At 50.1% G+C, this 23,074-nt stretch overlaps 2 protein-coding genes across 3 annotated transcripts in view; one reads left to right on the top strand and one right to left on the bottom strand.

The window, feature by feature from the left end:
• Positions 1 to 1,936: 1,936 nt before the first annotated feature.
• Positions 1,937 to 7,496, bottom strand: RLBP1 (retinaldehyde binding protein 1). The gene is made up of 8 exons (XM_051796534.1): positions 7,276 to 7,496; positions 6,347 to 6,390; positions 5,952 to 6,080; positions 5,469 to 5,670; positions 4,201 to 4,379; positions 3,368 to 3,526; positions 2,622 to 2,732; positions 1,937 to 2,517 (listed from the first exon to the last, which is right to left on the bottom strand). The coding sequence occupies exons 2-8, from the start codon at positions 6,356 to 6,358 to the stop codon at positions 2,359 to 2,361; spliced, it is 951 nt and encodes a 316-aa protein (XP_051652494.1). The 5' UTR covers positions 6,359 to 6,390; positions 7,276 to 7,496; the 3' UTR covers positions 1,937 to 2,358.
• Positions 7,497 to 9,503: 2,007 nt separating this feature from the next.
• Positions 9,504 to 23,074, top strand: part of FANCI (FA complementation group I) — a 23,616-nt gene continuing 10,045 nt past the window's right edge. For both annotated transcript variants that reach the window (XM_051796563.1, XM_051796564.1), the window contains exons 1-21: positions 9,504 to 9,775; positions 9,855 to 9,927; positions 10,529 to 10,659; positions 10,928 to 11,084; positions 11,164 to 11,221; positions 11,661 to 11,702; positions 11,986 to 12,109; positions 12,986 to 13,071; positions 13,252 to 13,384; positions 13,624 to 13,716; positions 14,214 to 14,350; positions 15,172 to 15,352; positions 15,879 to 15,966; positions 16,854 to 16,984; positions 17,626 to 17,696; positions 18,596 to 18,710; positions 19,096 to 19,218; positions 20,300 to 20,368; positions 21,600 to 21,701; positions 22,493 to 22,675; positions 22,770 to 22,891. In XM_051796563.1, coding sequence (XP_051652523.1) covers positions 9,692 to 9,775; positions 9,855 to 9,927; positions 10,529 to 10,659; positions 10,928 to 11,084; positions 11,164 to 11,221; positions 11,661 to 11,702; positions 11,986 to 12,109; positions 12,986 to 13,071; positions 13,252 to 13,384; positions 13,624 to 13,716; positions 14,214 to 14,350; positions 15,172 to 15,352; positions 15,879 to 15,966; positions 16,854 to 16,984; positions 17,626 to 17,696; positions 18,596 to 18,710; positions 19,096 to 19,218; positions 20,300 to 20,368; positions 21,600 to 21,701; positions 22,493 to 22,675; positions 22,770 to 22,891 — 2,303 coding nt within the window. In that variant the 5' untranslated portion in view covers positions 9,504 to 9,691. The remainder of the gene's footprint in view (positions 9,776 to 9,854; positions 9,928 to 10,528; positions 10,660 to 10,927; positions 11,085 to 11,163; positions 11,222 to 11,660; positions 11,703 to 11,985; positions 12,110 to 12,985; positions 13,072 to 13,251; positions 13,385 to 13,623; positions 13,717 to 14,213; positions 14,351 to 15,171; positions 15,353 to 15,878; positions 15,967 to 16,853; positions 16,985 to 17,625; positions 17,697 to 18,595; positions 18,711 to 19,095; positions 19,219 to 20,299; positions 20,369 to 21,599; positions 21,702 to 22,492; positions 22,676 to 22,769; positions 22,892 to 23,074) is intronic.

Raw genomic sequence — 23,074 nt, 5'->3', positions numbered from 1 at the left:
TCTCAGTCTTCCCTGAGGCCCAGTGTGGGGAGCTGGCTGGAGGGGTGACTTTATCTTCTCCCCCTTTCTCCCTTGCATTACATAATGCAAGCACTAGTGCTGCTTGAGCCTTTCCCAGTTGCCTTTTGTCTTCTGGACAAGAGGGGGTCTTTGCCATTCTGGTGGAGAATGGGCACAGCATCAGCTTAAACTGCATGCCTGCCCTGAAAATAGTGAAGAAGGGTTATTTTTGCCAGTGGAGAACATCTGTTATTTTACCCTGCCTGACAGGGAGTGGATTTCCTAACCTTTCAGCTGCTGGCAGAAAAGACAACAGCACCTCCTGCCAGGACAGTGACACCTTTGAGCCCAGAGTATACAAAAGCACTACTCACCTGACACTTAAGAGCTCACTGATGTGTGGTTCATTATCTACAGACCAAGTGAGATAGAGGTGGAGGGTAGCTTGGACTTGTGAGTCCTTGGGGCAGCAAGGTTGGGACAGCACTGTTGCTGCTCTTCCCCTGTAATGGGAATTACTTTGTGGGAATTGCTTTGGGCTTCATCTCTAGTTTACTGGCCATTGAGATTTAGCTGTTAGTTCTGCTTTAAACCTGCTTCCTGGCTTGGTCAGAGTCACTGCTCCCTGCTCTATTTGCTGTGCTGTTCTGTCTCCCTGTCAAAGCAAGCTACTGGCTGACAATCTGTCCCAGCAGTGGTGAGCAGCCACAGGGACCTCACAAAATCTGTCACTTTCCAAGTCCCAGAGGCAGCAGTGTGGTGCTTCTGTCTGTATGGTTTTGTTGGGTTGTTTGTTTTTTGTTTCCTTTTCCTGTTTTCACAAGCTGCAATTGCTCTGACTCCCAGGCAAGCTGTGCTGTTGTGTTTGCACTGGCCTGATGGTTGCAGAGTTGTCACACGTGGTTTCCTTGGGATGGCTCCAGATGCAATGAGGAGCCAAATGAAGCCAAGAGGTGCCTTTTGCTCTCCCTCTGGCCTCTTGCACAAGGTTGGCACAGCCTCAGGCTGGGACTTGCCATGCATGGCCTCACCATGCTGCTGGGGCTGGAGCAAACAGATTTAACCCCAGTGGCCTCTGGCCAAACAGGCCCCATCTTCCCTGTGGCTTCAGAGCCCACGTCCTGTTTGGTTTGAGCCTGAGCCAGTGCCCTGATGAATGTGGCTCTTGTCAGTGCCCTCCACCTCGGCCAGCTTTGGGGGGGAGGGCTGCTCTGGCTGATGAAAGATGAAGATGGGAGGGGGGACAGAGCACACTGCAGGACTGGGATGAGGTAACCCAGGCAAAGACGAGTAACTTGCTCCTCTCCCAAGCCCTGCTGCTGACCAAGGGAGAAGATGGTCTAGAAATGGGTATCTGATCAGCTCCTTGGAGGAGGTGCCTGGTTCATGGACCAGAACAGACTGCCTTGCCTGGACAGCTACTTCTGCCTCCCTCTTCCCCACCCAGGTTCTACTGACTCCACATTAGCAAGGTCAAATTAGCATCAGGCACAGCTTGTTTACTGGGCCAGGACCCTCCTCTGCCCTCCACCCTGGCTTTTGGTTGAGCTTCCCTGACTAAGCTCCCTCTCACAATGCAGTGCTAGGAGAAACAGCTTTTGAAGGATTTAGGAGCGTACATTCTGCTTGTCTTTCATTATTCTGTGCTTGAAATCCATCTCCTAGTCTCTGGCTGCTGCAGCCTCCATTCCTCCTCCCTGCCTGCCTGGCTGAGTAGAAATTAGGCAGAGCCAGCTCTGCCCCAATTGGGTTTTTCTTTGCATCTTTTGGGCTGTTTTCTCCTTCCTGGTTAGGGCAGGTGACTAAGAATTGGGGGTCATTGCTCAGGCAGGGGTGGGACTTGATCTGGGATGCAGGGGGGATGGAGACAGACAGCTCCTTGGTCCTTGTGCCAAAGGGTAGTCAATGATGAGGGACAGGGGTCTCCTACGAAACACTGATGCTCCTGGCCTCCTTAAAACCACCAACACAGCCAGTGCCCCAAAAGCTGCGTCCCTGTTCCTTACCACGAGGGACCCCAGAGCTCTGTTGTTAAACACTTTATTTCTCCCTCGCTGTAGCCCTCCCTTCCCAGAGCAGACACTCTCCTGTCCTCCCCCCACAGCTCCAGGGAGTGCTGTGGGAGGGGGCTGGTGGCCTCCTTTCTCTGCTGGCTCCCAAGGGAAGGGCCCGGGAGGGACAGAGCTGCCGGGCAGCCCCGCTGCCTGGAGCGGGGAGGGGAGGGACAGGCGTGGAGCAACGCGCCCAGAGCGCCTCGTCACGAGCAGTCACTCGACCAATGCTACAGAAAGGAGGTGGCTGGGGTTAGGGGGCCACCTCTGATGCTACTGTACAGGGCAGGGGGAGCAGGCCCCTGCTTTAGAGAGCTGTGTCTTCAGACTCGATGCGGGGCCCAAAGAGCTTCTCTGCAGTTGCTTTGCCGTCGTACTTGGGCAGGTTGCCACCAAAGTCTGCTGGCAAGATGTCAGCATCGATCTCCTGGTAGAAGGACTCCAGCTCCTCCCCGTGCACAAAGACCTGGAGGGAGATGGGAGTGACTCTCAGCAGAAGACTGGAGCCATTCTTCCCAACTGCTCTGTTTCACCCAGAGATGTGCCTCCAGCTCCCTTTCCCACACTCACCCTCTCCAGCAGTTTGCTCTTCAGGAATGGTTTGACCACGTTGTAGGTGGTGGTGAAGTACCAAGGCTGGTGGATGAAGTGGACAGCCTTGAACCGTGCTGGGAAGGAGTCCTAGGATCCCAAACCAAGACATAGATGGTTACAGATGGTGCCCAGATCTGGGCAGGCAGCAGTGGTCACCCCAGCATTGCCACAGCTCTCCTTGCCCAATCTCCCCTTCTCTGTTTGATGGCCCCTTTGTGTTCTGACCCAGAGGATCAGCCATCCCAGTCCCAGGAGCACCAGGAAGCTGAAGAGCCTCCTAGATAGCTCATTGCTCCCACTCCCTGAGAAGGATCACATCTCTGCTGTCCTCCTTCCCTGGGGAGAGCTGAGTCTTTGGCCTCTGGTCCAAGGACAGAAATCCTGAAGTGCCTGTAAGTCTCCATCCAGCCTGGGTAGGGCTGGGCCGAGAGGTTGGTGAGGAAAGACCTCCAGGTTGTGCCATAGGATGTTGCAAGTGATGGTACTACTGGTCAGACTTTTGAGAGGGCAGGGAGATGGGGTGGGAAAATTAGGATCCATTTTGCAAGGATTAAGCCAATTAGCTGGCAAGGCAAGGAGGGGGTGATGGGAAACAGCCTCTCCATGATGCCTTCTCATTGTGCCATTGTGGTGGCAATCCCAAACCCTCCTGCCTCCCTTCCCTAAGCTCTCTGCTCCACCAGGGCCCTCTCTGCTGCTGGGCGCAGACTTGGCCACCTCACCTGCAGCATGTCCACCATCTTCTTGAGCTCAGAGGGTTTGATCCCTGATGCCTGCTGCATGGTGAAGCCCTTGAAGTTCTCAACAATGCAGAACCCATTGATCTGGGTCTCTTCGTTTTCCAGCAGCTTCTCCAAGATAATACAATAGGCACGAAGGATCTAATGGAGAGGAGAGACAGTGGGGTCTTGTATGAGGTCTCGTCTCTAATAGGAACCTGCTGTAGGAATCAGGAGGTTCCCAGGAAGAGTCCCATAGAGTGTTAGCCAGGGTCTGCTTGTCACAGCCAGCCCCAGGACTTCAGAGGAGGGAGGGCATTTCAGGGGATGCTCAGCCACCACCATATTCCCTTTCAAGGCAGGAGCATCTCAGATCTGGATCAATGATACGTTGCAACCAAATTCAGAGCTAAGCAGAAAATGGAGCTGAGAGAAGCTGTGAGTTACGTGCCTGGAGACCTCTTTGCCAAGAAGCCCTTTCTGTGCCCTCAGCTTCCTCCTCTGCCCTGTACATGCCTCCTTTCTGAAGGACCTTGTTTTAATGGTGTGGTGCCTTTCTTCACCCCATGTTACCTGGGCTGGGGGATGTACACCCCGAATTTGGTCCGCACCTTGCACTGCACTGGAGGGGAAGGAAGGAGAACACTTTCGGATGGGCCATGCTTTCCCAGGCTTCCTCAAAGGATAAATTCAGAGGGCTACAGATTGGCTTCAACCTGGATGTGTGTGTGGACATGCGTGTGTGTGTAAGGATGCTGTGCTCAGACCTGCCAGCAGGAACAGTCCTGGAGCGGGACCCCACCCTGCTCTGGGAGCGGTGTCTGAGGTGAACTGACCTCATCGAAGGTGATCTCCTCATAATCCCAGTTCTCGATGTTGAAAAGCATCACCACCCGCCCATGCTTGTCCCTGCTGGCCAGGATGCCGGGATAGCCGGCCTCGATGGTGCTGCGCACGGCCTCGGGGCTCAGGTTCTCAAAGAGCTCGGGGTACTGCTGGCGGAAGTTCACGTAGCCTGGGGAGAGGCAGAAATTGAGAGGACAAGGGCTGCTTGCCCAGCCTCAGGCAGCTGGGGGAGCTGCCACAGATAGGATGGACTGGCAACAGTGAGATGTCAGTCCTGACCCCCAGAGCTCTGCCTGGGGTCCACATGGGTCAGGACTCCTCCGGCAAAGGGGGGGGAAAGAAGCTCAGCAGCAGACCAGCCCCAGCATGCCCGTTGTTATCCTCCCCTTGCTGGGAGCTTCCCATACCTGCCTTCTCTTCAACACCTCAACAAGCAGATAAAGTAATTTTTCCCCCCATTTCCCTTCTCTCCTTCCTCTCTGTTTGGGTGACATCCCCAGCTCCCCTCTCTTGGTACCCTGCAGGCACGAAATAAGGAATTTCGTCCTGGGAAAATGCAGGCAAACAAAACAGCTCGTTTGGGAGCCAGCACTGATAATTACAACTCATTATCTCCCAAGCTGACACAAAGAAGAGCAGAGCTGGAGCCAGGCAGGTCCCAGTCGGCAGCCAGCCTCCAGGCTGCCCTCCCGCTTCTCCTCCACCCCTATGGGTCACTCCATCCATCCCTATGGACGAGGGGGTGCCCCAAGCCCTCCAGCCTGCCCCCAGCCTTTGAGGTGTCCCAGGGATGCTAAACTACCCAAGGAACTGTGCATAGAAGCATCGTGGGGTGTAGGACTGGCTCCTTATAGGGGTACAGAGGGGTGAGTATAGGGCATGTATAGGGCATAGGGATCTCAAGGGGATGCAGCCCAAACCATCTGGGTTTTCTGCACAAATGAAACATCCTGACACCACCAAATGCATTTTTTTCCCATTTTGTTTGGTAAATTGGCAAGGAATGGCATTGCCCTGGTGTTGCAGGATACCTGGCATCACCCTCACTTATTTCTTTCCCCATCCCAGCTCTTTCTGAGCCCCTCCAGCCCTGTCTTTTTCTATTTATCCTCTCTCTTCATCCCCTTTCCTTGCCAGGGTCCTGCTCTGCCAGCCCAGCCCAGACTGGGGGCCTGGGAGGCACCAGCACAGAGCTGAGGGGCTGCTGGTGGACGTACCCCACCCTCACCCAACATCACAGCCCTGGACCCCTCCCCACCTTTCAGCAGCTCATAGGCCCTGTGGACATCGAACTTGCGGGCGCGGATGAAGCGGAGCAGGAAGGAGTCGTCCTTCCCCTGCACCTTCTCGGCCACCGCCTTGCAAACGTCGTCGCCGCTCGCCTGCTCCTGCACCAGGTCCCGCAGCGCCTTCACCGCCACCCCCCTCTGCTCCTCCGTCTCGTTCAGCTCATCCTTTGCCTGAGGGGAGCAGAGAGGGCACCCAGCTCAGTGATGCCCCACAGAGGTTCTGAAACACCCTGGAGGTCATTTAGGCACCCAAAAACCAAGGGAGGACAGTCAAGTTCCTTGCGGCATCTCAGCACAGGGAGGGCAGGCTCACCCAAGTCCCCTACTTGGAGTCACTTTGGGGTTAGTGCATCCCCAAATGTAAGAGCTGGTCAAGGGTCTCCTCTGACCCCTGAGAAGGAGCAGGAGCCTTGGGCTGCAACTGCCCCCCCACTCCCTACAGCCACCCTCACCTTCTGCAGGGTGTGTGGGGGGATCTTCTCGCACTTCCCGAAGACGGGGCCATGGTCCTTGGTGGTGAGGCGCTCCAGCTTGGTGCGCAGGGCCTGCTCCTCCTCCGAGACGATCCGGAACGTGCCCGTCTGGGGGTGAGGAGAGCATGTGGGGTCTCCCCAGCCAGCCCCCAGCTCCCTGCCCCACTGCAAGTGTCCTGGGGCAGGGAGAGCCTCCATGCATGACCCAAGAAGATGCAATGGGATGGGGATGGACTGTGTGCTGCCCAGGCTCCCCACTGCAGGCTGAGAGCAGCTGAGGGGGCAGGGGGTGCACAGGGTTAACCCCATCCCAGCACTGCAAGGAGGGGATGCTGAGAGCCTAAAGGATGGGGTGGTGTGGGGGCAGTACTCACAACTGCAGACATGTTGTCCTCTGTCCTCTGTCAGCTGCAGGACACTGTGAGAGGGAAGGAGGAATCAGCAGTGCTGGTGATCCTAACGATCTCTGCAGTGCTCCTATGCCCCATCCCCTGCCCCTCTTGCTCAGACAGGGGTAGAGATGGGTGCCCCAACCCTCCTCAGCTCCATCACCTACTGTCTGTATCTCTGCCTGCGTGCAGAGACTGAGCAGCCTGGAAACACCACAGATGTTTAAAAAGCAGCTTGAAAATATGTGCATTGATCATCTGATACCTTCATATGTTTTTCTCACTCTGCCTTTCCTCTGGAGGCTGGGGACATCTCATGGGGACCCCCTCAGGCTGTGTGAGCCTGAGCTCACACAGCAGTGTTCTGTCTCAGACCACCTTCACACAGGCAGAGGTGAGCACCCAGCTTTGTTCAGGCAGCCAACTCATCCTTTTATTGCCTTTTGTTTCTACTACCAAAATAAATAATATCCCCAAAATAAATAATTATCCCCAAAGAGTTTCCCACACCCTCAAGTCCAACCGCTCCAGCCCAGAGCCCACCACCAGCTGCAAGGCTGGACCATGAGCCTCTCGGCATCTTGCCAACGCAGTCTTGGTGAAACACCTTGTTCCCATCCCTCAGGAGGAGACGGAGAACTGCCTTCATCCTATCTCCAGCATCTCCCCCAGCCTGTGCTGGGCTGTAGGACCAGCTCTGAGCTCAGGCTGTGCGAGGGATGCTTGGCTCCAGCATTTGGCTCAACCATCTCCCAAGAGCATTCTCTTTCCCTCCAACTCCTGGGGAAGGGACAGGCATCCCTTTTTTCCAGGCAGTAAAACCAATCCAAGCGCTAGAGGTACCAGGTTAAGTGAGGGCAGGATGACAATCTTCAATGCAGTCCTTCCCAGTGGAAAGAGTTCTAGATACTCACCAGGGAGAGGAAAAGCTGAACTGTCCACAGAAGGTCAGTGCACAGGGCCGAGGTGGACGCAGGGATGGTGAGGCCAGAGTGGAGCAGTGAGAAAGCCGGGCGAAAGCTTTGTAGAGTCACCGGGTTGGGATTAGACCGTCACAAGGCATCAACTCACTGCAGCTTTGTAATTAAGTCAGCACAACCCAGGCAAAAAAACCCATTAAAACATTACAAAAGGCAGCTGAGGAGAAGGAAGGAGGGAGCTGGGGCTCGGCCGGCCAGCGGGAGCGTGCGTGGAGAGGCGGGCTGGGATGCCGGACCCGATTAACAAAGTATAAAAGCTCCTTGTTGTGTAACTCGCTCATTAGCGCGGGGTAGGGGTAGAGGCAGGTGGTGGGCAGCCTGCCATCTCAGCCTGCTCCCCGGGGAAAGCAGGACAGGTCTCTTCCCCAGCTTCTGCCCCAAAAGCTCTGGAAAGGTCCTGCTGTGGATTTGGCTGTGTGGGCAGTCTGACTGCAGGGACAGGACTGTGGCAGAGGACGCTCCTGGGACTGGTCTGTCCCGGGGCTCTCCAACTCCTCCCCAGTGAGGCCATCCAAACCAGCATCCATATGGGGCCCCTTTCAGCTTTTACAATAAAAAAAAACATGGCCAGAATTTTTACAACATCCTCAAGTGCTTGGAGCTTTGGGAACTGGAACCCATTTGATTTCCAGGGTGATGCCACAGACCTATGAGGGAGGGGAGCCCTGGGAAGTGGTAGGGACCACAGTGAGTCCACATGTGGGTGCAGCGGGATGGCAAAATGAGTTTTTCTGGGACGCCCCAGTACGCTGAAGCTGCATAGAGCAGGAGATCCCTTGTAGCCTTAACTCTTTGGGTCCAGGATTGTGGGAGCTGGGTGAGGATGTGGTGAGGATAGAGCTGTGCTCAAGCCCAGGAGAGGAGCTCAGCTGCACTCTTACAGCGATGCGGATTTTGGGGAGGTGGCAGGGCAGGGCTAAGCACCAGAGCAGGGCTGAAGTGGCTTACACAAGGCATGTTTTGTAATGCCTCTGGGATTTACGGATTTGGGTTCCACACAGGGATGTCCTGCAAACAGAGCTGAGACCCCAGTGTGAGGGAGGGAGGAGGAGGAGGGCACGAGACTCCAGATGAAAGGCGAGGGTGCTGCTGATGGAAAACTGGGACTTGTGCCAAACCCCTGAGCAATGCTGCCATGGCCAGAGGCACAACAGCCAGAGGCACTGGGCACTGCCCTTCAGAGGAGACCCTCAACCCTCCTGCCCCCTTTCAACACCAGCCCTGGTGCAAGGCTCAGCTCCCTCCTACAGCTCTTTGGACCTCTGTCTGCAGCCCAGCGGGCAAGACAGTGCACAGTGGGGGGACACTGTGAGTGTAGGGGTTCCCAAACAGACCCAACAGTGCTCTATTGGGGTGGCAGAGAGCACCAGAGTGATCCTTTGGCCACCTGGGTATCCTGTTCATCATAGATGAAGTAGTTTTGCAGGCACATGTAGAGCCCCTGGCATCACCAAATGAGTGCTTTCTCCTGGGAAAAGGGGTCTCAAGGAAAGGAGTGGTAGCCCCAATGGGGACCTACCCTGGAGTGTTGTGATGGAGCCCTAAGGGGACCTCTCTCTCAGGTCTGGTTATCCCCCTCCCCATGGGCCCTGGCCCAGGGCAAACCCGCTCCCCTTGCTCAGCAGCATCAGCTCCCACTCCACGTGAGCACGGGGCTTGCAAAAGCTCCCACGATGTGCTGGCACCGGATCTTTTGGCTAAATCCCACTGCTTAAAGGCAGGCTAAACCTCCTGGTACGCCCAAGGCCACCCCTCACACCCCCCGGAATTAAGGGGCTTTTACTCAAATGTATCCTCACGCCACGTGGGTGGCACTCGCGGGGCCGGGTGCCGCTGATGCAGGGTGGCCCTGAATGGGCACTTTGTGCCAAGCACCTCAGTGCCCCCTCCCAAACTGCCTATCTCATGTGCCTGCACCCCATGTCACCCAGCATCCCACTCTGCACCCCACGTGCCTGCACCCCACTCCATACTTCTTCAACTCCATGAACTTTGCTGTGCGAGTGACCGTGCACTGGGAACAGATTGCCCAGAGAGGCTGTGGAGTCTCCCTCGCTGGAGATGTTCCAGAACCGTCTGGACACAATCCTGTGCCATGTGCCCTGGGACCATCCAGCCTGAGCAGGGGGTTGGGCCAGGTGACCCCACTGTGGTCCCTTCGCACCTGACCCATCCTGCGACACCGCGCCCCGCGGGACTCGAACCCGCGGCCCCGAGGGCGGCCCGGGCGGGAAGGGAAGCGCGCGCCGGGGGCGGGAGCTGTTTCCCGGGTGACGCGCGGGCGCTTCCGGGCGGGAATTTCGGGGTGACGGAGGCGCGGCCCGGGGGTCCCGGGCGGCCCCTTGTCCCCATGGCCCAGCGCATCCTGTCGCTGGCGGCCGAGGAGAGCCCCGAGCGGCTGCAGGAGGCCCTGCAGAGCCTGGGCGAGGCCGAGGTGCGCGGGGAGCGGGGGATGCGCCGCCCGGGCAGCGCCGCGGGCGGGGGGCGGCTCACAGCGTCCCCTTCTCTTGCAGCTGGGAGAGATGGTGACCAGGCAGGCGCTGAAGGGCAGGGAGACGGCGGCTCTGCTGAGAGGGATCTTCAAAGGTGGGTGATGGCTGAGCTGCTCTCAGGGGGCTGCGGCCCCAGTGCTGCTCACAACACAGGTGGGTGCAGCCCGTGCTGAACAGCACATGGAAGTGTCACTTTTGTTGTAAAAACCCACTCGTCAGGGCTGTCGCAGGGAAACAAGACACCCGAAAAAACATAGCAGATAGCAGACTGGACTAATAGAGTTGTAATGAGCTTGTGATAAGTGGGATTTATTTTGGGAGCACTTAGACACCTTGGAGTAAGACTGAGCTGGCCAGCTGAAAAACAGATTACCAGGCTGGTTCTTCCTGACATTTTGACGGTTCCTGATGTCTGGCATCAGGCTGGGTGAGCCACAGGGTGTGATAACAATGTTGAGTGCTTCAACTACTTTATCCAAGAGATTCTCATTTTCTGTGCTCAGTTTTCTTTTTTTATTATTATTTTGGGGTTTTTTTTATTGTTTTTATTTATTTGTTTTGTCAGATAGATAAAATAGGGAGTTGCAGTCAGGTGACAGTTTATCCCTGCTGATTTCCTGTAGTTTAGCAACATGTTGTTACTTGCATAACTTTTTTTTCCTATTCTTTCCTCTCTATTATTTGCTTGCTATAAGGCTCCCCCTGCTCTCAGCGAAGTGGTGTTCTCAGGAGACTCCAGGTTTACAAGCACTGTGTCCCACTAGTGGAGTCAGGAGACCTACATTTGGGCAAAGTGTCTGAAATCATAGGACTGCTGATGCTGGAGGTAAAGCTCCTTTAGGCTGGCTTTCCTGGGCTCTGCTGGGTGTCATTTCATATGTGGATTGAGATACTTCACTAAGCCACTGAGGAAAATGAGTTGTGTCCTTTCCACAAATCTTCCGTGGACTAAGTTAGCTGGAGTTGGAATTTGCTTTGTGTGTGAATTTCACTGTGAGAAATGTTATCTTCAGCTGGTTTTTGGTGACAGTTTGGATGTATGTGTGGAATTCTGTGCACAGCCTCAGGCTCTTTCCTGTTGCATGTCCTCCCAGGCCCGCCAGCTGCCAGGCCATGCATTGGCTGAGCTTGCCAACCTGTTTGTTGATGTTATTAAAGGCGGCAGCCTCTCTAACGGGAAATCCTTGGAGCTGTTTTCCACTGTTCTCACTGTACTGGCCAGTTCAAAGGAGAGCCTGGCTTATGGGAAAGGTAACCCCCATCAGCTACTTCTCCTGCACTTTTTCCTCCCTTCCTCTGGAGCCAGCTGCTAAGACTTTTGGTTTTTCAGGTGAACTGAATGGGGAAGAGTTTAAGAAGCAGCTGATAAATACTCTCTGCTCCAGCAAGTAAGTACATCTGCCAGCTCTTAGTCACGTGGCAAAACATTGTGTTTCATTGTTTTGAAAAGGACATCCACTATGAGCTGTGTGTCCTGTTCTGTCATCTTTGAATCTGTGCCCTCTGTGACAGTGTCTTCTCTGAGTGGGAAGGCAAGGGAGCACCCTGTTCCCAGATCTGGTGAGACCATTGCATGAACTGGTCTCAGGAAGTGCTTGTTTTTATTCCTTTCTTGGTATTTGCTATTGTAAGGGCTGGGGTGGTTCAGAACCATTGTAAATGTGGGTGGTTAGGGTGGTGCTGATGAGTTCTGGTGGAAATCTGGCTTCTAATCTTAGTATCAGAATGTAACAGGGAAATGGTGACACTGAATAATTGTGTAGGAGGGAAGAGATAGATGATAATCCTGCTTGCTCTCAGTCTTCTAACATATCTTTGTTTCACCAGGTGGGATCCTCAGTGTGTAATACATCTTGCCAACATGTTCAGGTAATTATTTTTCCCTTCAACATCAACACTGCCTTATGCTGTGATCATGTCCATGTCCTATTTAACATGTAGTCTGGGGCAAGTAGGAATAGGAGGTCTGACCATAGCAGGTACAGCCCCATGGGTGGTTGGTCGATGAACATCCACACCAGATCCGTGTGGATACAAAACCCAGCTGTGCAGGCATGTCCCAAGGGCTAGGCATGGCATTGTGGTTTTTTTCCATGTGTGAGTGAGCCTTGGAAATTAATATAGTAATGAATAAGAATCTTTGATTCAACAGGGATATTCCACTATCAGGAGAGGAGCTGCAGTTTGTGGTTGAAAAGATCCTTAGGATGTTCTCCAAATTAGACCTGCAGGAAATTCCCCCTCTGGTCTATCAGCTGCTGCTGCTTTCTGCAAAGGTAAAAGTTCATGGGAGCTGGATTTCCTCTAAGCTTATACTATCAGAAAAAAAATGTCCAGACTAATCTATAGGCTGGATTTGGACAGGGATTCTGATTGTTCCCAAACCATGCTGTAGGGACACAATGGGACATCAGTAGGTTTTCTCTAACTGCCTCTAGCCTGAAGAAGCTGACTGCTCAGAGAAAGAAAGAACCTTGATCTTCCTTGTGGGAAAAGAAGGAAACCTTTGGGAAATAAGGGATGAGCAGAGACCTAGCAGACAGCAGAGAGGATTGGTTTTTTTATTGTTCTCAAGTGTGGTTTTGCTCACTCTCTGTGATCTTCACACTATAATAATAGCTCATGCAGTGTGACTGTCTTCTGGGCTGTTGTCTGACTTGTACAGGGAATGTGTCATCTACTGTGCTCTTCCTCCAGAGCAGAGCACATCTCTGCCCTTTGACAGGGTGATGTGCCTCTTTTGCTTACTTCATTTGTGATCCAGTCAAAGACAAATTATATGTGTGTTATAGGAGGTCATTTGGGTCCCCTAGCCAAAATGTATTGTTAGATTTAAAGTTAGGAGTTTGAAAGCCTTCTCAATTGATTAAAACATAAAGGATCCTTTCTAATTAGTAACAACTTCAAAAAAAAAAAGGCAATCAGAGCATCTGAAAGCTTGAGTTTCTTCCAGCTCTTCAATAAGTGCAGTCAAAAGAAATATGCAAACTGGAAATCTGAAAATGAGCCACACAGGAGTCCTTCCCTGCCTCAGCAATTTATGGAGGGAAATGAAGGATACCATGATATTTGTGATAGGTGTGGGAATAGAGTGTAATTCTCTGGGATACTGCAGGCCCTGCAATGGCTTAATGTAATGTTCTGTCTTGCAGGGCAGTAAGAAGACTGTTTTGGAAGGAATCATCAGTTTTTTCAATCAGCTGGATAAGAGACAGAAGGAAGAACAGAGGGTACCACAGTAAGTTCCTGCACTGTTATCCCCTTTCTTTACTACCTGGATATTTGTAGTCACCCTGGTCCTGTCCAAGGTTCCTTGAATTTGAATTGTTAAACCTTGTACAAATACGTCCTCCTGGATCCATAAGAAATGATTTATGGCTTTGGATGGCTTGGGTTTTTTTTCTGATAAAACTTACAGGTCAGCAGACCTTGAGGTAGCCACAATGCCCCTGGACCAGCTCCGCCACGTGGAAGGCACTGTTATTCTCCATATTGTTTCTGTCATCAACCTGGACCAGGACCTGGGCGAGGAACTAATCAGACATCTGAAGGTATGGCAGGATGGAGCCATTTTCTATTGGTACTATTCTTGAAGATGTTGAAGCAAGGTTTTTAAAACTTAGTTGGTTACCTGGAGAAGGGATGTAATAATTTCTATGATCACAGTCACGTTCTCTTTAACAAGTGTTGTGATATGTTTGAAGAGACATGTACCCAGTGGCTTCCTGAACTTTCAGGACACTTCAGTTGAAGATAACAAGCTTTCTGACTGTTCCTTACTGTTTTCTAGACTGAGCAGCAGAAGGACCCTGGTAGAGCCCTGTGTCCCTTCAGCGTGGCTCTTCTGCTGTCGGTTGCTGTAAAACACAGACTGCAGGAGCAGGTATGTGGGTCATGAACTTGCAGAGAACTTCCATGGGGATACACTCTGCACTCCTTGTAAAGGAAAGGAAGCCTGGTGAGGTAGTAGTCCCATCAGAATTAGGCTTAAAATGGTTTCAGGATGCTCGTGGGGAGGCAGTTAGATCATCGGCATGCTGTACTTTACTGAACACTAGAAAAGACCCCAGAGCAATATCACAGTTTTCCGGAGTTGTGATTCCTGAGGGTTGGTATTGTAGGATGAGAAGAAAAGCAGTCTTCTTTTTCTAATGTTTTGGCTCTGTGTTGGCCACATGAAAAGCATCTGGCAGCAGGTTACCCTCCTTGAAGCATTTAATGAGGCTAGTGTATTTGTCCTGAAAAAGAAGTGAGTTGAGATTTTTGGCAGGCAGTACTGGAACTTGTGCCCTGGCCAGTGCTCTTACTGGAACGTACCCAAGACTATACACGTCCCATTTCAAAGATCATTTCCTCACACTTAATGATTTTATGTTCCAGATATTTGATTTCTTGAAAACATCAATCACAAGAAGCTGCAAGGACCTGCAGTTCCTTCAGGCCTCCAAGTTTCTGCAGGATTTGTTTCCTCAACAATATGATGTAAGCGCTGTAATTCTGGAAGTGGTGAAAAATAGGTGAGTTGTTGCCACGTGCTGCAGAACATTCAATGGGCTTTGGGAGGGGGGAGAGTTTCAGCCTTGCTAAAATACTCTGGGATGCTAAATACCAAATACCATGTGCTGGCAGGGATCAGTATCAAAATCCAAAGTTTTTATCCCAGTTTTATGTTGGCGAATTAAAGAAAAAAAAAGGCAACAAAATATAGCTGTACAAATCTGCTCCTTTTACCTCAAATCTCAGAATCTGGTGGTATAAAGGACTAAACTAATCAGGACCTGATCTGTTTTTCTTACTGAAACACTTAGAGTGTGAGTCATGCTGCTGGCTGTAGTTTGTGTTCCAATCAAGGCATGAGGGATATGTTCTCTGTTTTCATCTCCCACATGGTTAGTCCTTTAAACATGCTGTGGGATAGCTCTGGTCTGTCACCAGTTGTCCTTTAGTTTGATGGGAGGCATTCCTCTTCTGTCTTTCTCTCCAACTTGAAGATCTTGTGATCAGTAGGATACTTGTGCACCCTGACTGTGACATACTGTTATATTCAGATCAGACCTGAGTGCACATCATTCCCCATAGCAAGGAAGCCTTTGAACTGGAAAGGAAGTCTGATGGAGAACTAGGACTGCAGAAGGTGTTGTGCTGAGCACCTGTCCCTCAGCCTAAAGACAGTCACAGAGTTGTGAGGGATGTCATCCTCCCTGCTGTCATCACGTGTCTCTCACTGCTGCTTTGCAACCTGGACGGACTGCAGAAGATTTTTACCTCAGACTGCTCTAATCTAAACTTTCCTGTGACTAAGTTGTTTCTTCCCTGGTCCATTTAATGTTTTCTTCAGTGCATTTGGCTGGGACCACGTTACTCAGGGCCTGGTGGATCTCGGCTTCAGTCTAATGGAATCATATGAACCAAAAAAGCCCTTTGGAGGAAAAGCTGCTGATACCAGTTATGGCCTTTCAAAAATGCCAGCCCAGCAGGCTTGCAAACTGGGAGCAAGTATCCTGCTGGAAACATTTAAGGTAGTGTATGTTTTGGAGAGGTTTTGAGCAGGGAAGGAGCTCTATTCTTATTCTGCCTTGGTAAATGGTGTCAAAACCTTGCCTGCTGTATCCATCATGAGTGTTTTGCAAACATTAGTCTCCTATTTGGCCCTCTTCAGCTGGAAGAGGCCATCCTCATAAAGACCTAATCCTACTCTGTTCCAGCTACTATGGTACTTGTGTAATCCCTATTACAGTTTCCAAGAAACTAGGGAGAAAGTAGAGAAAATCAGAGGTGCAAATAAAATCTGACAAGGTGGGATTGAAACCCATTCTTCTTCACTGAGTTGATAAATTTGCATCCCACAGACGATTTGCCCCATTATGTTTTGACTGTGCCTCTCTGGTGTGCTGGTTCTGATTGTCCTGGGGTGAAATCTGAGTTGATCTGTGTGGATTTATCTGAAAGGGACTTCTGGTGACCATCCCAGCTTACCTGTCTTGTGAGGTATAGGAATATCTTTATGTAGTTTTGACTTTTATTTATCGTTCTTTCTCATTTCAGGTTCATGAGCCCATCAGAAGTGAAATTCTTGAGCAGGTCCTGAACAGAGTGCTCACAAAAGCAGCATCTCCTGTCACCCACTTCATAGGTAACAGGAAAGGGAGAAAAATGTGCCGTGCTCCGTGGGCAGTCACAACATAGCTCCTCAGAACATGTTAGGGAATCACACAATGGTTTGGGTTACAAGCCCCATTTGGGTACCAAAAGGCTGCAACAAGGTCTCCACAGAGCCTTCTCTAGGCTGAACAACCCCAACTCTCTCAGCCTGTCTCCATAGCAGAGGTGCTCCAGCCCTCTAAGCACTTTTGTGCCCCTGCTCTGGACCCACTCATCTATGTCCTTCTTGTGTTGAGGACCCTAGAGCTGGACACAGTACTTCCAGGAGGGTCTTGCCAGAGTGCAGTGAAGGGGCAGAATCACCTCCCTCACTCCGCTGGCTGTGCTGCTTTTGGTGCAGCCCAGGATGTGGTTGGGTTTCTGAAGCTCCTGCTGAAATGACCTGAAGCCAAGAAAATCTGTTGTTCCTTCTCCTCTTTCTGAGGTATCAGCTGCATCAGATTACCTTGCATTCATCACAGGTGAAAAACACGTTTGCAGGCAGTTGCCATGGAACAGCTGACGCACAGAAACTGTACCATCAGTCAGTAACCTGTTCCACATTCCTAGCTGTGCCTTCCTCCTTGTCCTTGGGCAAGTGCTTGGGAGCCACTGGGGCTGCTGAGATATCTTTGCTGCAACCTTTTCTCTTACACCTCAGTGCCCTCTGGTGGGGTGAGGCCCTTCAGCCAGGCTGGGAGAGTTTTACACTTGGTGCCTGCAGCAGAGCTCAGGTTTTTGAAGCTCATCCTGTCACGACCTCTCTGTGTAATGGAAGGTCTTCAATTACTCTGTAATTCTTAGCTCTACAGACATCTTTTGCTCAGACTTTTCTGGCCCCTTGGCATCAGCTGCTCCTTTTGTCCTTTTATTTTTCAGAGTTGCTGTCCAATATTGTTGTGTCAGCTCCTCTTGTGCTTCAGACTTCATCCTCCAAAGTCACAGAGACCTTTGACAACTTGTCCTTTCTGCCCATCGACACAGTGCAAGGGCTCCTCCGGGCAGTGCAGGTAAAGCTTTGCGTTCCTCCGTGAATATCCTTGCTAGTTTAGTTTCAGCAACAGCTCTGGGCCACAATTATATGCATGATCTGATAACCCTCCTTATAAAATAAGCCTTCATCCTGTGCTGTGGTGTAGCACAGAGCTGTTCTTCAAGCATGGATTTGCATGTGCCCTCTGGCAAAAAGCATATGGTGTGGTCTGGCGTGGGACCGAAACCGCTCCGTGCTGACCTTTCATCTGGAAGATACCCAGATGCTGCACCCTGTAGAAAACTAAGTATACAGTGTTTAGCTGAACAGCTGTAGCTGTCATGTTGATTTTTCTTATTCCAAGCTCCATGTCAGTATTTCTCTTTCACTGGGCAGAGATGTTGCCCTGGTGTTAAACTTTTACCTGCTTTGTCCAACCTGGGGATAACATTCCTTTTCCTAAACCTTGCACTGTGTCCTCACTCACCTGCTAAGATGTCTCACTGCTACAGCTCTATGGGTTTCCTTTTCTATTTTAAAACATTTTGGGTCTCCTACTGTACTGACGACAGTGTTGGAAATGCAGGGCCAGATGGGCCTGAGGAAGATGAGCTCATATGCCCCAAGGGCTTGGCATGCCTTAGTGCTTTTCTCTCCAAAGGTTATTTTCCTTTCCAGCCTCTGCTCAAAGTCAGCATGTCAGTGAGGGACTCCCTGATACTTGTTCTCCAAAAAGCTATTTTTTCCAGGTAAGCTGGGAAGGGGATGCTTTGAAAAAATTTCTACAACTCGTTTATGGCTTTGGAGCAGAAATATTTTTTTTTGTTTTGGCTAAGTGTCTTCTTACTGTGTTCTTCCATAACTAGATGGTGACATCTCCTATCCCTTTATCCTAGGACTGTAATACAGTCACAGCTCTACTGAACCAAGCCCCAGCTGCATGGGCTTTGCAAATTCAGAAAGCTGTTGGAAGCTCCAAATAAGCAGGCAAAATTAAAACCAATTCCAACATGTGTCTACACAGCTGAGTACATCCAGGTGCTAGGGAGAGTCTGGAAGGAACCACTGATCAGAATGCTGAGCTGCCACCTTCCCTCTGATCCCTTACACGATGGTAGAGAAGCAGCCTTGTTATCTTGGGAATGCTTTGAGCAAAACATCCTGCTGTGATCGTGGATTTTCTTGGACAGTGGCTGCTTGTTTATGAATACAGAATTCAGAATTTAGGATTATAATTCAAGGCAAGGGACTTGGTCTTGGGAAAGACCTGGGATTTCTGTGAGCAAAGCAAAACACCAGGTTTTTGTTAGGAGTTTTTCTACTCTGAGGTCTGTAAGACTCCCCCATTCCAGCTTTCAAGGGACATTTAATACTTGGGTCTTGGCCTGGGGCTCTCCCTCAGTGTGAGCATTGCAAGGACAGAAAGGGAATTGAATATTGTGGGAGTGTAAAGCAAGGGAGTTCCCAACAAATTGCCAAGCTCTTGGCTGTTTGGGACTGTGCTGCCCTTTGGGGAAATACAGTTCTACTGGGCCCAGTCACTCCATATTTGTGGTCTTTTTTTCACTGCTGAGTTGATCTTGTATTTACTTCTGAGCTTCTTGCCTCCATGTTCCCTTATGTTTCTCTTTCGTGCCCCAATTCCCAGGCAGCTCGATGCTCGTAAAGCTGCAGTTGCTGGATTTTTGCTTCTCTTAAGGAATTTTAAGGTTCTGGGCAGCTTGTCCTCTTCCCAATGCAGCCAGGCCATCGGTGCCACTCAGGTAAGTGCTGTTCTGCAGTTCTTGCTGTGAACATAGGAGACAGTCTCGTGTCTGACATGCACTGTTTGAAAAAACTCAAGAGGGGAGTGTTTCCCCAAAATGGAAATAAAACTTCAGTAAGGATTAGTCCTGGAAGGAAAGCTTTGGGAAGTGCAATGTGCAAAGAGAAGCTGGTCTAGGGATGTTGCTGTTCAGAGTCATTCTCTTACAGCACAAAATATTCTGGGGAGCATCCCCACTGCTCCGTGAGGATGATAAGGAACCTGGAAACACACTAAGGACTATTTCAGTGATTGTTCAGGGGCCAGACCTTTTTATCACCTTGCTTCTGTGTTGTGATATCTGAGAATATACCCAGTATAATGTGACTAATATTCCCTCTCAGATCCAGGCAGATGTTCATGCCTGCTATAATTCTGCAGCTAATGAGGCCTTTTGCCTTGAAATCCTGGGCAGCCTGAGGCGATGTTTGAGCCAGCAAGCGGATGTTCGACTCATGTTATATGAGGTAAACGTAGTTTTTTCAGTCTCCTTTTAAACAGCTTTTCTGAAGTCAGGTTCTGCTGCAACCACAGGTAAATAATGATCACATTGTTGTGGAAAACAGCCTATCAGCTCAGTTATGTTCTTCTTGGGACACGTGTACCAAAGACTGGGTTTTTTTCTCAATCCTTCTGCTTCTTTTTATTTTGGACTATTATAAACCCAAGGACATGTTGATATATCTTCCTCAGCTCATGCATTGCTTAAGAGCAAAAATGCGTCAAAGTCTGTCTTCCTGTGTGGTGTGGCCTGGGAAAAGGGGGGTATGTTTGATGCCCAGTGAGGAGGAGTGGTATAAAGGCATTGGATAGATGTGGAGCTGTTGAGAGTTAATTATGGGCTCCAAAGAAAACCCTGACTGTAGAGTATGGAGAAACTTCCTCACAAACTGTCTTTTCTCCTCTTCCTTTCCAAGTGTCTAGAAAAACTTGAGTGTCCCTTAGATCTCCTGTGACAAGTGGCCATTCTTGAGTGTGTATAACTGTGATATATGATATAACTGTGGGGTACTACCTTGAGGAAAAAAACCAGTCCAGGTCAGAGAGATTTTGTTTCCTTCTTGACTTGGTTGGATTGACCTTTGGTGAGCTGCAAGTTTTAGATGTGTTTGTCACTGTTGCTAGAAAACTTGAGTGCTTGCTTTATCCGTCCACTGAGTTTTCTCAGTCTGCAGGATTTGTTGCCTCCTACAGTTTCCCCACTGGCTTGTTTTGCCTTTGAAGCAGGATTTCACAGTTTGAAGTTGGATCTAGTGCTACTGTTAAATAGCAGTGAAAGTCACTCTGGGCTTGATGCCACCGCTGCTAGGGAGATACAGCTTGTGAGAGGGCCCCTGTGAGGAAATTCATACTCTTTCTGATTCATACCTTCTTTCTGCGGTGCCTTTGCTTTGCCAGGTATGGAGTTGTACACTGAGCACATTGTTACTTCCTCATGGTTCCTTGCAGTGCCAAAGTGTCATTGCTGTCTTATGACGCCAACTTATCGTGCCTGTGGTTCATTTTCTGTGTTGTGTCAGCCCACTTGTCCTTCCTTCCTGTCTACAGGGTTTTTATGATGTCCTTCGCAGGAACTCCCAGCTGGCCAGCTCCATAATGGAAACACTCTTGTCCCAGGTAAAGTACTGCTCCGTGGTGGGGCTGTAAGGAACTCTAAGAATTCTGCACTGCAACCAGCACAGCAAACAATTCGGGTTAAATGTTGGGGAAAGTAGTTCTCCCATACACTGTTTAAGTGCTGCAACACTGCCCTAAGGAGGTGTTCAAATCCCTGCTATGTTGAAAGAGCAGACTAGGTAAATGTCTGGAGACTGGTTCATAACCTGTCACAGGGTGGAAGAGGAAGGATCTCTTGGAGCCCTTTCCAACCCTTCAGTTCTTAGGTCATGTGGGAAGTGTGAGCCTGGAGAAGTGCTTTGTGCTCTCCCTGTTCCTTAGCAGTGCACAGCAGTTACCCTCCCATACTTCCCTAAGGATGTGTGCTGACACAGTAATTATTACTGCTGTCCTCCCATGGGGAGAATACCCAAGTCCATGTAGGATCTGGGAGGATTAACTCATCCCCCAGCAGTGTTGCTCATGGCAACAAGACAATCACATTTCCCCAGTCCATTGGACAGGCTGTGCTTTCTTTGAGACAAGTAATTTTCTTCCCTTTAATCATCCATAGAGTTCATGCTGACTAATTCCAGCTTTCCCATGACAGTACAGGGTCTGGGAAAGGAACATGAACTGAGCTAAGACAGCTTTTGGGTAGCAGAGGGGACTTAACAGGAAGCTGGTGTAAATGTATAAATTTTATGGCGTCATTATACATCTATAACTTTCCCTATTCGGTTCTGTATCAGTACTCAGAGCATATCTCTTTCCTGTGGTGCCAAACAGCCAGGAATTGGTGCAAGCGTGGTCTCATGGGTTTGTTTTCATGCCAAGTGTAGCCTCCAGAGCTGTCTGCACCTTTAGGCCAGGAAGGTGAGTGCCAGGACAGGGCACTCAGGTGCTCAGGGCAACAGCAGCAGCTGTTGATCCTCACTGTTAAAAGGATGGGTAGCACTGCAGGTGGAGTGCAAGTGGTGTTACATGTTGGGGCAACACACCAGCAAGTGGTCAGATTATTTTAGGGCAGTGACATGTCCTGGCTGAGAGATACATGAGGAACTCAAGAAGGGATTTTAATCACCAGTAGAGCAGATGACGTGGCTCACATATTTGTACTGTCCCATTATTGCAGTGCCAGCTTTCGCTCTTTAAAGTGGGGTACAAACACTATTGTATTCTATTTTCAAACATCCTAAGAGGCTCAGTTACCAAGTAACTAGTTATTTTTATTTCTGGTTTTCTGTGACAGATAAAGCAATATTACTTGCCCCAGCCAGACCTCCTGCCTCCGCTGAAACTGGAAGGATGTATTATGGCTCAAGGAGATCAAATCTTTCTGCAAGAACCACTGGTAAGAGCTATATTGCCAGGCTACAGCTGCAAGCTCATCTGTTACATAGCATTTTAGTTGTCCTGCTACATGAGCTGAATACCTGGTGCTTCTTCAGCTTCTTCTAGCCTGGAGCGATTCTTTAAATGACAACAGAGCTGGGCATCTCACCCCTGCCTCAGGCTATTTATTAGAGCTCCACTAGCACAGTGGTTATGGGGACCTGTGTGAAAAATGCTGTAGGAATAGTGTAGTTCTGTTATCCACTGTTGAGTTCACCCTGCGGGGTTTTTTTCCCTCCTTCAACTTAATTCCACATAAAATGGTTGTGCAGTGTGTGTGTAGCAGGGGGAAGAATCTGCCCTTTGGTTTTGCTCCTTTGAAATTGTTGGAGATGAGACCTCAACAACTCGTTGGACTTCCAAGAGAACAAATTCAAGTTAATCACTTTGTTTTCCCCTAAGGAAGCTTGTGTGCTGTGCTGCAGTAGCACATGCAGGAATGGAGCAGAGTCTTCAGCTAGAGAGTCCCTTTGGCATCTCCTTCAGCAGCTGAGGTAGCTGGGTGGAGGGAGCAGTGGGAGTTCAGTTTATACATCTCATCTAGGCAAGAACATTGAAGCTAGAGCTGGGTAGTTCTGTGTAGGATTACTGACCATCTCAGTCTAGGAATGAGGCATATTCTTGAGACTCAGGGCAGCTCTGAAGGCAGCTACAGCTCTTTGCATCCAACTATAATAGTCTGGCCCACGTCCACCTCTACCAGTGACCTCCAGCTTGCAGGCTGAGTGTGACTGTGGCTGTTTCCTTCAGGCTCATCTGCTCTGCTGTATCCAGCACTGTCTCGCCTGGTATAAGAGCACTGTGAATCTGTGCCAAGGATCTGAGGATGACGATGAGGAGGAGGAGGATGTGGGATTTGAGCAAAACTTTGAAGAGATGCTCGAATCTGTCACACGACGAATGATCAAGAGCGAGTTGGAAGACTTTGAACTGGTAAATCAAATTTTCAGTTTGACTCAGTGGAAGAAGATGCTGAGCTCTTGTCAGGTTTTGAAAAGATTTTTCACTTGTTTCCTTTGCCTCTTAGGATAAATCGGCAGATTTTTCTCTGTCTTCTGGTGTTGGTGTGAAAAACAACATCTATGCTATTCAGGTGATGGGAATTTGTGAGGTTCTGATTGAGTACAATTTCAACATTGGGAATTTCAGGTAAAACATCAAGTCTTACCCTCCAGCACTAGCTGTGCTACTGTTTGCCCATCTCTTTGGAGTACAGCCTCATTGCAGGCACAGGGTGGTAGTGCAAAGACAGAATCAGTGATGTTTTCTGAGTGTGAGTGCCTTGTGGCATAGCCACTCACAGAGCCTTGGGGAGTGTTTTCCTTTTGAATG

This window comes from Manacus candei, unplaced genomic scaffold (genome assembly GCF_025592945.1).
Source record: "Manacus candei isolate 608988 ecotype Guabito, Panama unplaced genomic scaffold, ASM2559294v1 h1tg000046l, whole genome shotgun sequence".
In the NCBI taxonomy this organism is placed as follows: domain Eukaryota; kingdom Metazoa; phylum Chordata; class Aves; order Passeriformes; family Pipridae; genus Manacus; species Manacus candei.
The sequence above is the reverse complement of the archived record's forward strand: the minus strand, read 5'-3'. Positions and strand labels throughout refer to the sequence as shown.

Coding starts and splice junctions, on each gene's coding strand:
- RLBP1 (XM_051796534.1), bottom strand. Junction 3,527..4,200: donor AGGAGATCACCTTCGATGAG/GTCAGTTCACCT, acceptor CCTCTCCATTAG/ATCCTTCGTGCCTATTGTAT. Junction 2,733..3,367: donor AGATGGTGGACATGCTGCAG/GTGAGGTGGCCA, acceptor TTGGGATCCTAG/GACTCCTTCCCAGCACGGTT.